The sequence below is a fragment of the Amphiprion ocellaris genome, chromosome 12 (genome assembly GCF_022539595.1).
Source record: "Amphiprion ocellaris isolate individual 3 ecotype Okinawa chromosome 12, ASM2253959v1, whole genome shotgun sequence".
In the NCBI taxonomy this organism is placed as follows: domain Eukaryota; kingdom Metazoa; phylum Chordata; class Actinopteri; family Pomacentridae; genus Amphiprion; species Amphiprion ocellaris.
The window spans coordinates 9,498,550-9,511,867 of NC_072777.1; the positions used below are offsets into that span (position 1 = coordinate 9,498,550).

At 41.9% G+C, this 13,318-nt stretch overlaps 1 protein-coding gene and 1 non-coding gene across 3 annotated transcripts; both read left to right on the plus strand.

Annotated features, from left to right (window-relative positions):
- The first annotated feature begins 1,092 nt into the window (after positions 1-1,092).
- On the plus strand, positions 1,093-11,034 carry LOC129350181 (ankyrin repeat and SOCS box protein 2-like). 2 transcript variants are annotated; one of them, XM_055015875.1, is made up of 10 exons: positions 1,112-1,228; positions 1,658-1,748; positions 3,635-3,970; positions 5,381-5,550; positions 6,745-6,900; positions 8,598-8,843; positions 8,921-9,092; positions 9,231-9,801; positions 9,878-10,031; positions 10,668-11,034. In XM_055015875.1, the coding sequence occupies exons 3-10, from the start codon at positions 3,642-3,644 to the stop codon at positions 10,811-10,813; spliced, it is 1,944 nt and encodes a 647-aa protein (XP_054871850.1). In that variant the 5' UTR covers positions 1,112-1,228; positions 1,658-1,748; positions 3,635-3,641; the 3' UTR covers positions 10,814-11,034. The 2 variants fall into 2 exon arrangements, with proteins under 2 accessions (XP_054871849.1, XP_054871850.1); XM_055015874.1 differs by having other exon boundaries at positions 1,093-1,748.
- A 1,039-nt stretch (positions 11,035-12,073) lies between these two features.
- Positions 12,074-12,242, plus strand: LOC111574980 (U1 spliceosomal RNA). Its single transcript, XR_002746687.1, has one exon. It is a non-coding gene; the product is annotated as a U1 spliceosomal RNA (small nuclear RNA).
- Positions 12,243-13,318: the final 1,076 nt, after the last annotated feature.

A 13,318-nucleotide genomic window follows, 5' to 3' on the forward strand; every position in this document is an offset into this window, starting at 1 on the left:
ATGGCATCCAAAATGTCACAAAAAAGTCATAGTTTCGTATGTCGTCCAAAATGTGGAAGGAAACGTCATAGTTTAGTATTTCGTCCAAAATGTGGAAAAAAAACGTCATAGTTTAGTATGTCGTCCAAAATGTGAAACAAACGTCATAGTGTAGTGTCATTCAAAGTATTACTAAAATGTCATAGTTTAATATGTTGTCCAAAATATGATAAAAAAGTCATAGTTTAGTATGTCGTCCAAATTGTATAAAGTCATAGTTTAATATATCGTCCAAAATGTCACAAAAATGTCATAGTTTATTATGTTGTTCAAAATATCTCTAAAACGTCATAGTTTAGTATGTCATCCAAAATGTCACTGAAACGTCATAGTTTAGTATGTCGTCCAAAATGTGAAACAAACGTCATAGTGTAGTATGTCATTCAAAGTATTACTAAAATGTCATAGTTTAATATGTTGTGCAAAATATGACAAAAACGTCATAGTTTAGTATGTCGTGGAAAATATGAAAAAAAATCATAGTTTAGTATGTCCAAAATGTGGAAAAAAGTCATAGTTTAGTATGTCATCCAAATTGTCACAAAAAAGTCATAGTTTAGTATGTCGTCCAAAATATCACTAAAACATCATAGTTCAGTATGTCGTCCAAAATGTCACTAAAAACGTCATAGTTTAATATGTCGTCCAAACTGTGGAAAAAATGTCATAGTTTAGTATGTCGTCTAACAAGCAAAAAAAAAATAAACGAAACTGCCCAGATAGCTCAACTGGTTGAGAGGGGGAATCATAAACACGACTGTGTCAGAGACACAGATTCAATTCCAGTTCATGGCCCTTTTCTGCAGGTCTTCCCGCTTTCCTGTCTTTCTCTCTACTTACCTATTGAATAAAACCAACAAAAGGGCCCAAAAAACAACTTAGAAAAAAACCTCATAGTTTAGTATGTCGTCTAAAATATCACTACAACATCATAGGTTAGTATGTGTGCTCTCTGAATGCTTTTCTAGTGAGTTACTGTGCTGATTTTCCTGCTTGGCGTGTTTGCAGATGTTGCATTATGTCTGCAGACTGCAGAGGGAGCTGAATGTTGTCGGGCAAATGCAGCTACAAATCTGACCAGTAAAAACCTGTGTGGAGTTAGAAGTCAACTGACCATTTCTGCTGCAGCCGACATCAGCTGCTACTGGGATAACAGAACTGAACGGTCAAAGATCCAGCTGCGTTGTGGGTAATGTAGGAAGCAGATCATAAACAGGAAGAAGAAGGGATGTAGTAATAATAGCAGATTGGCTGTCTGTCAGTGAAAACTTGTCTGTAGTTGTGAGTTTGATCCCTGCAGTCCATCTGTGGATGACCTAAATTCACCACAGAACAGCTGAGAGTTATGTTCATGTTTATGACAGTCTTGTGCCTTACTTTCATTTTGGATAATGATTTTTTTTTTGTTTCTCGATATGTTTGTCTTTGTAACTCAACCTCATGCATGAGAAGCTATATGAAGCTGATTGTTTTTTTTCAGGACCCAGACCGCAGAATCTGAATTAGGGCTGTCCTCATGGTTTATTTGACCTCAAGCCAGCAGAGTTTCAGTATCAGTGGTGGCCGACTGTCCAGCTCTTGAAATTTCAGACTCTTTCAGCTTTTATTCAAACTGTAGGTCTACTGCTGCAGCTGCATCTCGAAAGCAAAACCAGACTATTTCTACAGAAACTGAGGGAGAACTACATCCTGATTGGATCATTTCATAGGTAGGTCTGAACCTGTGTTACATCATTTCTTTCACTTTTAATCCTGATTCAATCTGGACCTCAGTGACTCATGTAGGGATGATTCTTAGCTGAAAGTTGCTCATAATATGCTCATTTTAAAAGTATATTATCTTGTACTATGTTCCTTACAGTTGTGATGTTTTCCCTTGTATTATCTCACAATGTTTCCTTGCCATGTTATATTGAATCACAGTGACCTATATGTTTGTGTTTCTTTAGTTTAAATCTGAGGCTATGTTACAGGATGTGTTAAGCTATTGTTCAGTGACCAACAACTCACGGGTGTAACAGAATTGAGAAGGCATGAGGCAACGGTATTCTATTTATAATTTTATGGAGTGTTTTACTGGAACGATTCCATGATTGTGCAAAATGTTATTGATGTTTGTCGGTTTAGTTTGTGTTTAAGGTGCTTTATAAAACTCCTCCAGACGGATAGCAGAAGACACGTGTTTCTGTGATATTTCTCAGTTTTCTTGAGTCCCTGCCGAGAAGATCAGCAGCTCTCAGCGCATTTAGCTGTTTTGGCTGCAGCACAGTGGAAAGAAACACCGCTGACCTCCACAGCATCCAGTCAATTTCAGTGACTTCACCTACCTGCGGCTTGAGCCAAAACATAAAGAGGTCGACCTGAGATGACCTGCTGTTTATGTGCTGCAGGTGTTTCTCCCTGTAACTGTAGAATCAAAACTCCCATATTGTGCTTCTTTTCAGCAAATTGTTGAAAATCTCACGTGTCCCCTGAGTGTATTTTTCAATTTATTTTCAGCTCAAAATACCACAACGATGGTTCATTTCACCATGACTGTTTAGCGTCTGGTTTTAGTCCTGTTTTAAATGGGCTGTTCTACTGTCTGTTGCCTGGAATGCAGCTGCTGCTGTCCATGCCCCTCTTCAGGAAGAAGACTCTCTCTGCATTTGTTATGTGTATGTTCACTTTGTCAGACAATGTTGCAGTTATTAAATCAGTAGTTTAGCGGTGCAGCTTGGAACTGCCTCTGAAGTGACTGCTGATTAATATAAAGTCTTAATGGGCTGCATTTTAGGCACTATTTCGTACTCCTTCTGTTGTTTAAGAGCAGAAGCAGAACAATATGGAAATGAGAACAGCTTAATTGGAAATTTAGGTATAATAAAATGCAGTATATGTGAGCACAGAGAGCAGGAGAGAAACCACAAGATATAAAGAACAGTTGAGTTTAGGTTATACCAGAGCACAGCAGGCGACATGAAAACATCGTAACCCACCCAGTCCTTGTTTATTGGTTTCCACCATCTCTGAATGTCCTTCACCTTCACAGTTTCCACAGAGATCTGACCCGTGGACACACAATCACAGCTAATGGCGTGTTAACACAAAGGATTTTCTGATTGTTGTGCTGAATTTGCCATCAAAACTACAAGTAATCTGCTGAGTTTTCAGTTGCTCAAATGTTGGGAGACCACAGAGACTGTTGTGTTCACTTTTACAGCCAAGAGCAGAACATTCGGTGTGTTTTGTTCGTGGCTGAGACATTGGAGAGTTAACAGAAGTAGGTCTGGAAAGTAAACAAACCTGGTGGACTGTGAGGCAGCTGCTCATTCTGAATGACTCACCTGTTATTACTGCTATTCCTGGGTTATAGGCATAGCAGTAATAAGCATCATTATATTCTCTCAGCTTTTTTTCATACTTCCAAGTTCATAAAGCATACATGAGATGATAAAAATGGATTCTCAAAAGATGGGAACTTCAAAAAGAAACGCTGCTGCTGATGTGCCTCATGTACTACACAAATCTGTAAAAATTACAGGAAATGCTGTGTTGTTTTTAGGAAAACGATTACACTCACATTGAACAAAACCTGGCATTTTCTCTCTTTCAGATCCAACATGGCTGTCTCTGAGCAGAATCTGGATGACTACAGTGTTTACAGTCAACTTTCTGATGAGGAGCTGCTACAGATTGCTGTCGAGAGAAGCCTCATCGACAAACACTCTCAACCAGGCCATGATCAGACCTCATCTCCATCATTTGCACCTCCCGCTCCGGAAGATGCAACACAAACAAACCCAGACCCCAGCCGAAGATATCCTGATCCATCCAGACGACGGAACCAGGTCCCTCCATCTCAACCTCCGAATCGACCACCACCAGCTGTCCAAAACAGTGCAAACCCCCCCACAGCCATGTCGCGGTTTCTCTACCAGGCCTTCAAGAGGTGAGTCGCTCCAGAGACAACGTAAAGATACAGAAAATGTCTAAAAACAAACAATAAACATCTACAAGACAAAACATCCAAAAACTACATAACCAATTTTCAGCAAAACACAAGTCAAAAATCAAACATCTCTTACAAATAGAAGTCTGTATTCTTGTTTGGGTTTGTTTTGGTTCAGTGGAATTACCAACTTATAGCTCAGCAGGTTTACAGAAATAACAAATTACCTCAGCTATGAATCTTGTTACGGCCAGCGCCTCCTACACCTGGTGTGTGTTAACTAAATATTGTGGCTTATGCAGATAGGGCTGTGCTATCCCCACTCCCTGGTTGGACCACGACGACGGAGGCGTGGCTGCGGCCGGGAGTCCCAGTGATTGGTGCGGCGCTTACCAGGCTGTCCAACCGAAAACTGCCAACTCCTTTAAAAGAGTTGGCAGGTCCACTGAACCGGGCAGCTGACTCCCAGCGTGCCGTTTTGTGTTACTGTGTGGTCGAGGCAAGATTGTCTGTGTGTGCTAGGAATTGGGCCAGGCCTAGAATTAAAAACTGATACAGCCTCACTTCATTCCAGGTAGTTCCTTCTGTTTAGGTTTCACCAGGATTAGGGGTGCTGACTCGTGTGTAAGTTTTGTTTTGCCAGTTCCTCTTTAGTGAGCCTTTTTGTTCCGTTTTTCTTTTGTCCACCGCGATGGTAGCGTTAAGTTCTCCTTATGAGAACTCTTTTTGTGTTTTGATGTTTTGTTTGATTTGAGCAGCACCCACCAGCCCTCTTCCTCAGTTCTGCCTCAGTTTGTATAGTATTTTGCACATTTTCTTTTCAACCTTTTCTGTAATAAATAATTTGATTTTTCCACCAACAACTGTTTATGTTGCTTCCCTTCCCCCCCGAGCCGGGGTTGTAACAATCTGTATCGCTGATGGAGAATCAGCAAAAGAGAACTGGTGAAAGGGAGACACTTTTTACAGCTGATTTAAATCTGAAACTATCCAAAACCATGCTGCACAGCTGACCTCCCAGGTTAGCTGTGCAGCATCAGTTACCATGGTGATCTAGCAGATTAAAAGAGAGCCATCTTTATGACACTGAAAACAAAGACTTTTGGTAAACATACCTCATTAACCCACTAATCTCTCTTCACACTACACCTCTCTAGTCCCAAAATCCTACAGTTACATTGTCTGATGATGTTCTGTTTACGATTTGATTACACTTTTAATGTTTTGTGTCCGTACAGCCATTTCATTGTGGACCAAGGCCCCGGTTTGATGTCCCCTGTGTGAACACTTTCTAGTCTCCATGTTGGAATATCAGATAGTCTGCAGTGTTCATTAGCTGTTTACATTTTCTGTATGTTGTGTGTCTGAGTTTCTGGTCCTCACAGGGAGGTTTTTGTGTTTTTGCTGCAGAGAGTGGAGTCCTATACAGACAGTAATTATTAATGGGGACGCTGAAGCTCTGATGGATTTGGTCAGACGAAAGTCCAGCAGCCTGACGGAGCCGAGCGATGAGGGCTGGATCGCTCTTCATGAAGCTGCATATTACGGACAGCTGCAGTGTCTCAGGATCCTCGTCAGAGGTCAGGGATGTTGTTGATATCTGCCGCTTTCACATATACCATTTCTCATGCTTTACCACCAAACAAACGGTTTTAAATACAGTTTTAGCCCCTGTCATTTTTACTCACTGTGGGCTCATTTTTCACTGCCAAGTAAAGTCCTGCACCTCTGTGGAAACAGTACAACCATGGCTAGAAGTAGGGACAAGTCAAAAATTCCTTTTGTGCACAATAATAAAATTATAATGCCATAAATCAGAACAAAAGAAAAACAAAAGTTGAATTTCTTTAAACATTAATTTTACAAAGATTAAAAAAGAACAACATTTTCCAAGGACCCACAAGTGTTTGCAATCCTGGAAAAAGATAGCTCTACATAGTATAGATATTTAACTATTTACATATTTACAGCATCTACAAACCAGTTGTTTTTCACCTTTCTATGCACATCAGCTCTAGATAGATATTTCACTATGCTGAATGTATCTTCCAGTAACTTGCTTCGCTGTACACCGTTTTTGATCCATTTTATTTAGTCTCCGTCTCTGTTGTGCTGCTTTTGTTTGAATGATTTTACCTATTGTTTTCCTTTTCTGTCACTCTCTCTTGTGTCTTCTCAGCTCTAAAAAAATCCTCACCCTTTATCACAGATCCATTAATGACTCAACTGTGTTGAACAGTAATGTATCAAAAATTCCAACAAAAACTCCAAGTTGAAACCGTTTGGTGTTTAGAGGGTTAAAGTGAAACTTCGGCCTCAGAGTGCTCTCATTATACCTCTCATTTCACTGACATTTTTGCTTATGATGGGACACCTCTAAAAGTGACTGTCATGCGGGGCTTAAATTAAAACTTCATTGCAAATTAAGGTTTAATTTTGTAGCTGTAGCTATTTGTTGCAACCCTCCTTTCCCCAAAGTAATGACTGACATCTCACAAACACTGAAAATAGGTCAGATGTGTGAGAAACCTGAGTGTCCACATCAGACGGCAGTTTGTCTTCTTGAAGGTTTTTGTGATTCTGCTACCACTTTCTATTTTTCTACTGTCTGTTTTCCTCATGAAATACGAGACGTCTGGTTTCCATCAGCTAAACAGTGGAAATAAAAGCATTTTCAGCCTCAGAGATGTTTCAGTGACTGAGGAGGACTAGATGTTATTACAGACATGGAGAGGCTTTTTGTGGTTTGACCTTTGACCTCTGTGTGTCCTCAGCTCAACCTGAGTTCGTGAATAAATATAGTTCAAGCAATCAGACTGCCCTGCTGCTGGCTGCAGATCGAAGACACTTTTCCTGTGTTGAATTTCTCCTGAATCATGGAGCCAACCCAAACATTGCAAACAAGTACCAAGAAACGCCCCTGTTCGCAGGTGAGCAATGACATCACAGACCCTGCTAAAAGGTGCAGTGTTGGGCCATCACTCTAACCTGAACAAAAATCTCCTCCTTCTAGCATCTGTCCTTCTGTCTTTCTGTTTATACAGTAACTTCCACACACTTTGAGTCTCCTCTGCCTCATTCTCTGGTCTGGAGCCGTGTGATAGATTGAATTCTTAGAGTCAGAACACCGTTGTCCTCAGCATTTTCCATTCAAAGTTGCATGGGCATGGTAGACCTACTAATTAAAATAGCAATACCTAACATCTATGTTGCAAGTTCATGATTCAAAGCCAGCTGAGTTTTCATGGAAGTGATGCTGACAGTGGTGGTTTGTTCAGTTGATTGCTGACGATTGTTGCACAATGCATGTTAGTGAGATTTCGTCTAACTTAATCCTGTGTTGCTCTGGTGTTATGACAACGTAGGCAATGATAATGTTGTGAGATCAAGATGCTCTCCAGCACCTGCACAACCTCAGGACACTGTGGGAAATGTGTACCTTGCACCTAATCTAACAGTTCATTAGTTCCGATATTAAACTCTTCATTCGGCTGATAATTGAATGAATTTGCCTGATTTTGAGGGTTTGTTATGTTAACACTTTTTGTTGTTGGTTGATGGGGACATTTATCTGTCAGAGAAACTGAATACATTCTGATTACATATAATAAACTACCTACACTATATAACATTTCTAGTATGTTCTTTATTAACCCCTTGATGCCTGAATTTATTTACAAGTAAATAAAGAACATTTTTGTGTGTTTTTGCTTTCCAGCTGATGCTACAATACGTGGAGATTGTTAATTTATCTATTACAAATAGAACATAGATACATAGATATATAAGAACAGATATATAATAATTAGGTCCCAGTCTGACCGGTCCTATGAGAAACGAGTGCTTGCAAAAGGTTCTGAGGTACATATTGAATATGGGCAAGCTGGCATTGGGGGAATGGATACGCTATCTCAGCTACAGTCTGAATGAAAGTGGTGTGTTGTGAATTCGCGACAATAGGCGTCAAGGGGTTAATATTACACTGGTTTAATTCTATGTATCTAACAACACAGAAACTAAGTGGGATGTAAGAATTCTCTGATTAACATCTGTACAGATGTTTGTACCTTGACAGTGTGAATATCCGACAGATCAGTAATGAAAGCTGTTGTCCTGTATTTCTTTCTACTCTATTTGCCAATGTATTAATATTTTCAATTTATTTGGTTTATTTGATAACATAATTTAAGGCCATATTGTCCCACATGATGCAAACAAGACAGACAGACTGTTTAAACACATATGCAGATATTTATATTGGCAGGGAGTTGTGTTGGTTGTACTTTTCATCACCCAGAGCTCTCACACAATGCCAACACTGCATACCTTGGATGCTACAGTGTCACATTACGGATGCATTGTTTTGTGTCAGGTCACCTTATCTCTGTGTCTGGAGGCCTAAAAAAAGTGACAGAAATCTGATGATATGGCTATTCAGTTTGCTCTACCTTTCGTAAAAGGCTTCTCGTATTTATGCAACCACACAGCCAAAATATAACAGCAGTTTGTTCCTCCAGGGGGCAGCTCAGCTAAAGAGTGCAAATGGGATGTTGCTTGGTAAAGTTTATACCAACCTTGAAGACTTCTTTGCCTACTGGTCTTTAAAAGGTCACTTGTTGTGTCTTAGCCTGTGAGCATCCAAACGAAGCCATCGTGGAGCTGCTGCTGAGGTCTGGAGCTAAGGTGAACTGTGCCAGCACCCAGGGAGGAACTGCTCTTCACGAAGCCTGCAGACATGGAGAGGTGAAAATCTGCAGGATGTTGCTGGACGCCAAAGCTGATCTGAAGACTAAAAACATCTTCAGCATTCAACCGTTCTTCACCGCCGCACAGCATGGACACCCAGATGTCCTCCGCCTGCTTGCAAGGAGAGGTCAGTGTTATAAAACCTGGACAAGAACTATCTCCACACTGTCTGTCAGGAGCTCTAAGCGTACATATTCTCCTCAGGTGCTGATATAAACGCGCAGGCTGGAGATGGAGCCTCACCGCTGTATGAAGCCTGTAAGAATGGCCACGTTTCCGCTGTAGAGGCGCTGCTCTCTCTGAAAGTTGATACCAACCGAGCTACAAAGGCTGGGCTGCTGCCTCTTCATGTGGCTGTTCAGAACAATCACATACGGTCTGAATCCCTCACAGGTTTTACTGCAGGAAACTTACAATTTTACCATCACCATCTATTCGTCTGTCTGCTGTCTGCCACCTTTTACTAACACACAAAGTGCTACTGTAACTTGACAGCTACCTTTAATATTTCCAGAATCGTGTCGATGCTGATCCCGGTCACCAGCAGGAGGGCAATAAAGTGCAGTGGCATCAGTCCTTTGCACATTGCTGCAGAGAAGAACAGGGATGAGATCATGGAGCTCCTGATAGAGAATGGCTTTGACGTCAACACTGAGCTGTCAGAGGAATGCTCCAGGATGTACGAGGACCGGCGAACCACAGCACTCTACTTCTCTGTCTACAACGGGAACCTGGAGGCCGCTGAGATGCTGCTGGAGGCCGGAGCTAACCCCAACATCGACACCTTCAATCCACTGCTCATTGCTGTCCGACTGGGCTGGATGGACATGGCAGAGCTGCTGCTAAGGTACGGCGCCAACGCCAATGCTGAGATCTCTACACAGCCATCCACGTTCCCATCAGCCATCCTGCTGAACATGGAGTGTCTGCCTATGCTCAAACTTCTGCTGGACAATGGCTGCAATGCTCGGCCCTGCTTCGACTGTCCGTACGGCCAGAAGACACACCCACCCATCCCACCATCACGGCGTCCTGCTGAAGAATTGCAGTTTAGGGAAAATTCGGCACCACAGCACTGCATTCAGGTGAGTGTAGAGAAGGAAAGTACAAATCCAGGTACGTGTATGTATTAGATGAAGGACATCTTCCCTCCTGTTTCAGTTCTGCGAGGCCATCTCCATGAAATCTTTCCACCGGATATCTGGTCCGATCATCTCGACGCTGCTGGACTACGTCAGTCACGTCCGGCTCTGTTCTCGGCTGCTTGAAGTTCTGGAGAGTTGCAGTGATGGGGTGCCAATCAAGCTAAAAGCCCGTAAGGAACAAAAACAGCACCGACAGGTGACAGAAAGTTGACATAGCAAAAGTATAGGTGGGTGGAGCCTTTAGGTCAGTTCTAGGAGGAGGTTTTTGAATCATGAGTTCCTACAAACATCTCTAAGTTCCTAGTCCCAGTTCCAGTAGTGTCACATAGCCTGATTATTTTGCACTATGCTGAGGGTACACTTCATCATCATTCTGCTATAGAGGGCACCTCTACCTTGTTCTAGTCACAGTTATAGTGGACGGTGCTAAGCCCAGGATGCAGCAATGGTCTCAAAAAAGTGACAGGAGGAATTGTCTCGATGAAAAATTTACATATATGGAGGGGGCATTGTCATAAAAATGACTAATTCACTGAAAGAAATTGTAGTGCTGCCTTCCTGTATGATCTAAATCCTTGGCAGAACTTAAAATTGTCAGTGTGGTTGATTTAATTATACTTACAAGAGATTTTTAAGTCTTCAAACATTTCACAATACAGAAGAAGCTACCTGAACTTGCTTTTAACAAATACTCCTAAAAAGTTTTAGAAAGTTTGACAAGATACTAGAATTGCATCCGGGAATGTTTTTCTATTCAGTTTCGGTCTTATTGAAATGTTGACCTTCTGTTTGTGTTCTGGTCTCAGTTCCTCCTCATCCACTGATGCAGCTCTGCAGGCTGAAGATCCGACACCTGGTCGGAGTCCAGCAACTCAAACTGCTCCACACTCTGCCACTTCCTGCCAGACTCATCCGCTTCCTGAACTACGATGTGCAGTGTTCACTCGCCTGAAGTCACCTGTTGCTCCTCAGTAGACCTGCCTGATGAAATACTGCACTGGTATTTACAAATGTTGCAGAGATCTGACAAACATCCTTCATTTGCCTTTTCTATTGATTGAATTTAAACTGGTGATTCTGTTAAAGTGTCATGGTCACTGCAAGATGATCAAGAGCGTGTTCACCTTTGATCTGTGTAAAAAGTTTTACATAATAAAAAAGAGTTTATTTAAGAGCAATAACATGTATTTTCTAACAGTGATCTCATTTCAGGCTGATTTAACTGAACAAGTGAAGCTTAATGTCGGTCAGCTTTGACTTGGCAGTCACTTTCAGACAGCAGCTGAATCTAAAAATAGTGCACGCACACACACACATCTACACACACATCTACACACACATCTACAAACACACACGCACACACACACACACACACACACACACACACACACACACACACACACACACACACACACACACACACACACACACACACACACTGTGGTATCACTTAGGAAGACCATTCTGCAGTATATAATGGTCTCGCTGCACCACACTTTCATTCTGCTATAAGGGAAAAAATTCTCTGGCTGGACTTGTTTTTGTGGAGCATTTGCATTCACAGTGATAAGCACTAAATACAACTGATAATTCATTGAAAAAAAACTACTGGGGCTATTTTACTGCTCAAACCAAATCCTCTATGAAACTTGAAGTTTTCACTGTGGTAGGTAGCTAGTGCAAAGGGCATCGCTTTAAAATGGAAACATGCAGATAGTAGAACGAAAGGAGAAAACCTTCTGGAATTAGCTGCTAATGGCAGACTTTTACCCATAGTCTACATCTGGTGAGTCAGACTACCCAAACCTGAACTTAATACTGACCTTAACCCTGGAACCAAGTCCAAACTCTCAGACAGCCCTTAGAGGGCGTGTGAAAAAGGAGCCTTACTTTTCCAAAATGTCCTCACATTGATGGTCTACAACTCCACCTTGTCCCCACACTGATAGGTGAAGATAGATGTTTCCACTGAAGGACACACACTGACACACACTGAGAGTGAAGCAGTGAAAATGATCATCAGGTAAAGAGTTTTAAATAAACAGACTGAGAAATGTTTGTGGGAATCTGTAAAGTCTGTTCCAGGTCTCAAATCAACTGTGTTGGGATTAACACTGAAAAATCAGGGATTTGCCCTTTAAAATGTTTGGATCCAATCTATACAGAATTGGAATTAAACTGAGACAGATGGAGATCAATTTTCTTGGACTAAATCTTAAACTGGTAGGGGAGATGATCAAGAATGTGGTTCACCCAGGGTGACGTCTAGCCATTGCTCTCCGGCCAGCTCACCCCTGCAATTTTCCCAAATGTGGGAATCTTGACTGCATAATCTATGGTGGTGGGGGACTGTGACTCAAATTTTTTGCAAATTTCCCCACTGTGGCACTAATTAAGGGGTTATCTTAACAAATGCGGGGTTACATCTGGTCATACCTGTACTGTAAACCAGGATTTGGGGTTAGTTGTGGTGTCGAGATGACAACTCCCATCCACCGGGTCCTCAGGTGGTGGATAGAGGAATGGTCCTCAGATATAAGGGTTAGCTGTGAAAAGCAGTCCTGGACGAAATCGTGGGCTCCCCTTTGGTAAGGCATAGCACCAACTTGCCACCCGTGCAGGGTTACACGAAGATCCATTCGGGAAGCAGGAATGGTGATAGCATTGGTGGGTGAACATCGATAGACAGCTGTTTTAGTCACTGATGCCTGTTTGTTAAGCGGACAAACTGTCAAGAAATCGCTATATGGCTCACATCCACGCTGGTCAACCATCATTAGGCAATACAGACTATCCCTGGCTGGGCATGTGGTGAGACACAACAAAGCAGCTGATCGAGTACTGTTATGGAAACCTGATACTGTCAGAAGGGTTGGCAGGCCTAGCACAACATTAAGGAAGGTGCTAGAAGAAGACACTGGTCTGCAAGGCAAAGAACTTTTGACTGCAATGCTGGACAGAGGGAGCTGGATGAAGAACTTTATTCATGTCACAGATTCGTCAGATGCAATTGACTGACTGAGTAACTTGGGACTAGTTAGGTAACTTCAGGTTTAGCGCTGCGTTTTTCTCAGGAGCAGCGACCTACGTTGCTACAGAGCAGGTTATGTTAAGGTAACAGATAAGCATTTATAAAAATACTGACTACTGACCAATCAGTTGTCTTGGAAAATAGAATCACCATTCCTAGAGGATCCTACTGAGCTTATTTCACAGATAGCGAGAAGGAAAGATGAGCAATAAAACAATCTGCACTGATAAAGTGCTTTTCTATCTTCATGGTACTCCAAGTGCTTTACTATATCACTTATTCACACATCAATGGTGGCAGGACTGTCATACAAGGTGTTCAGCTGCCATTGGGAGCATCTTATATGTCTTGTCCAAGGACTTCAGCAGAGGGCTGGGGATTGAACGGCAACCTTGTAATTTTTGAACAACACACTACCAGCTGAGC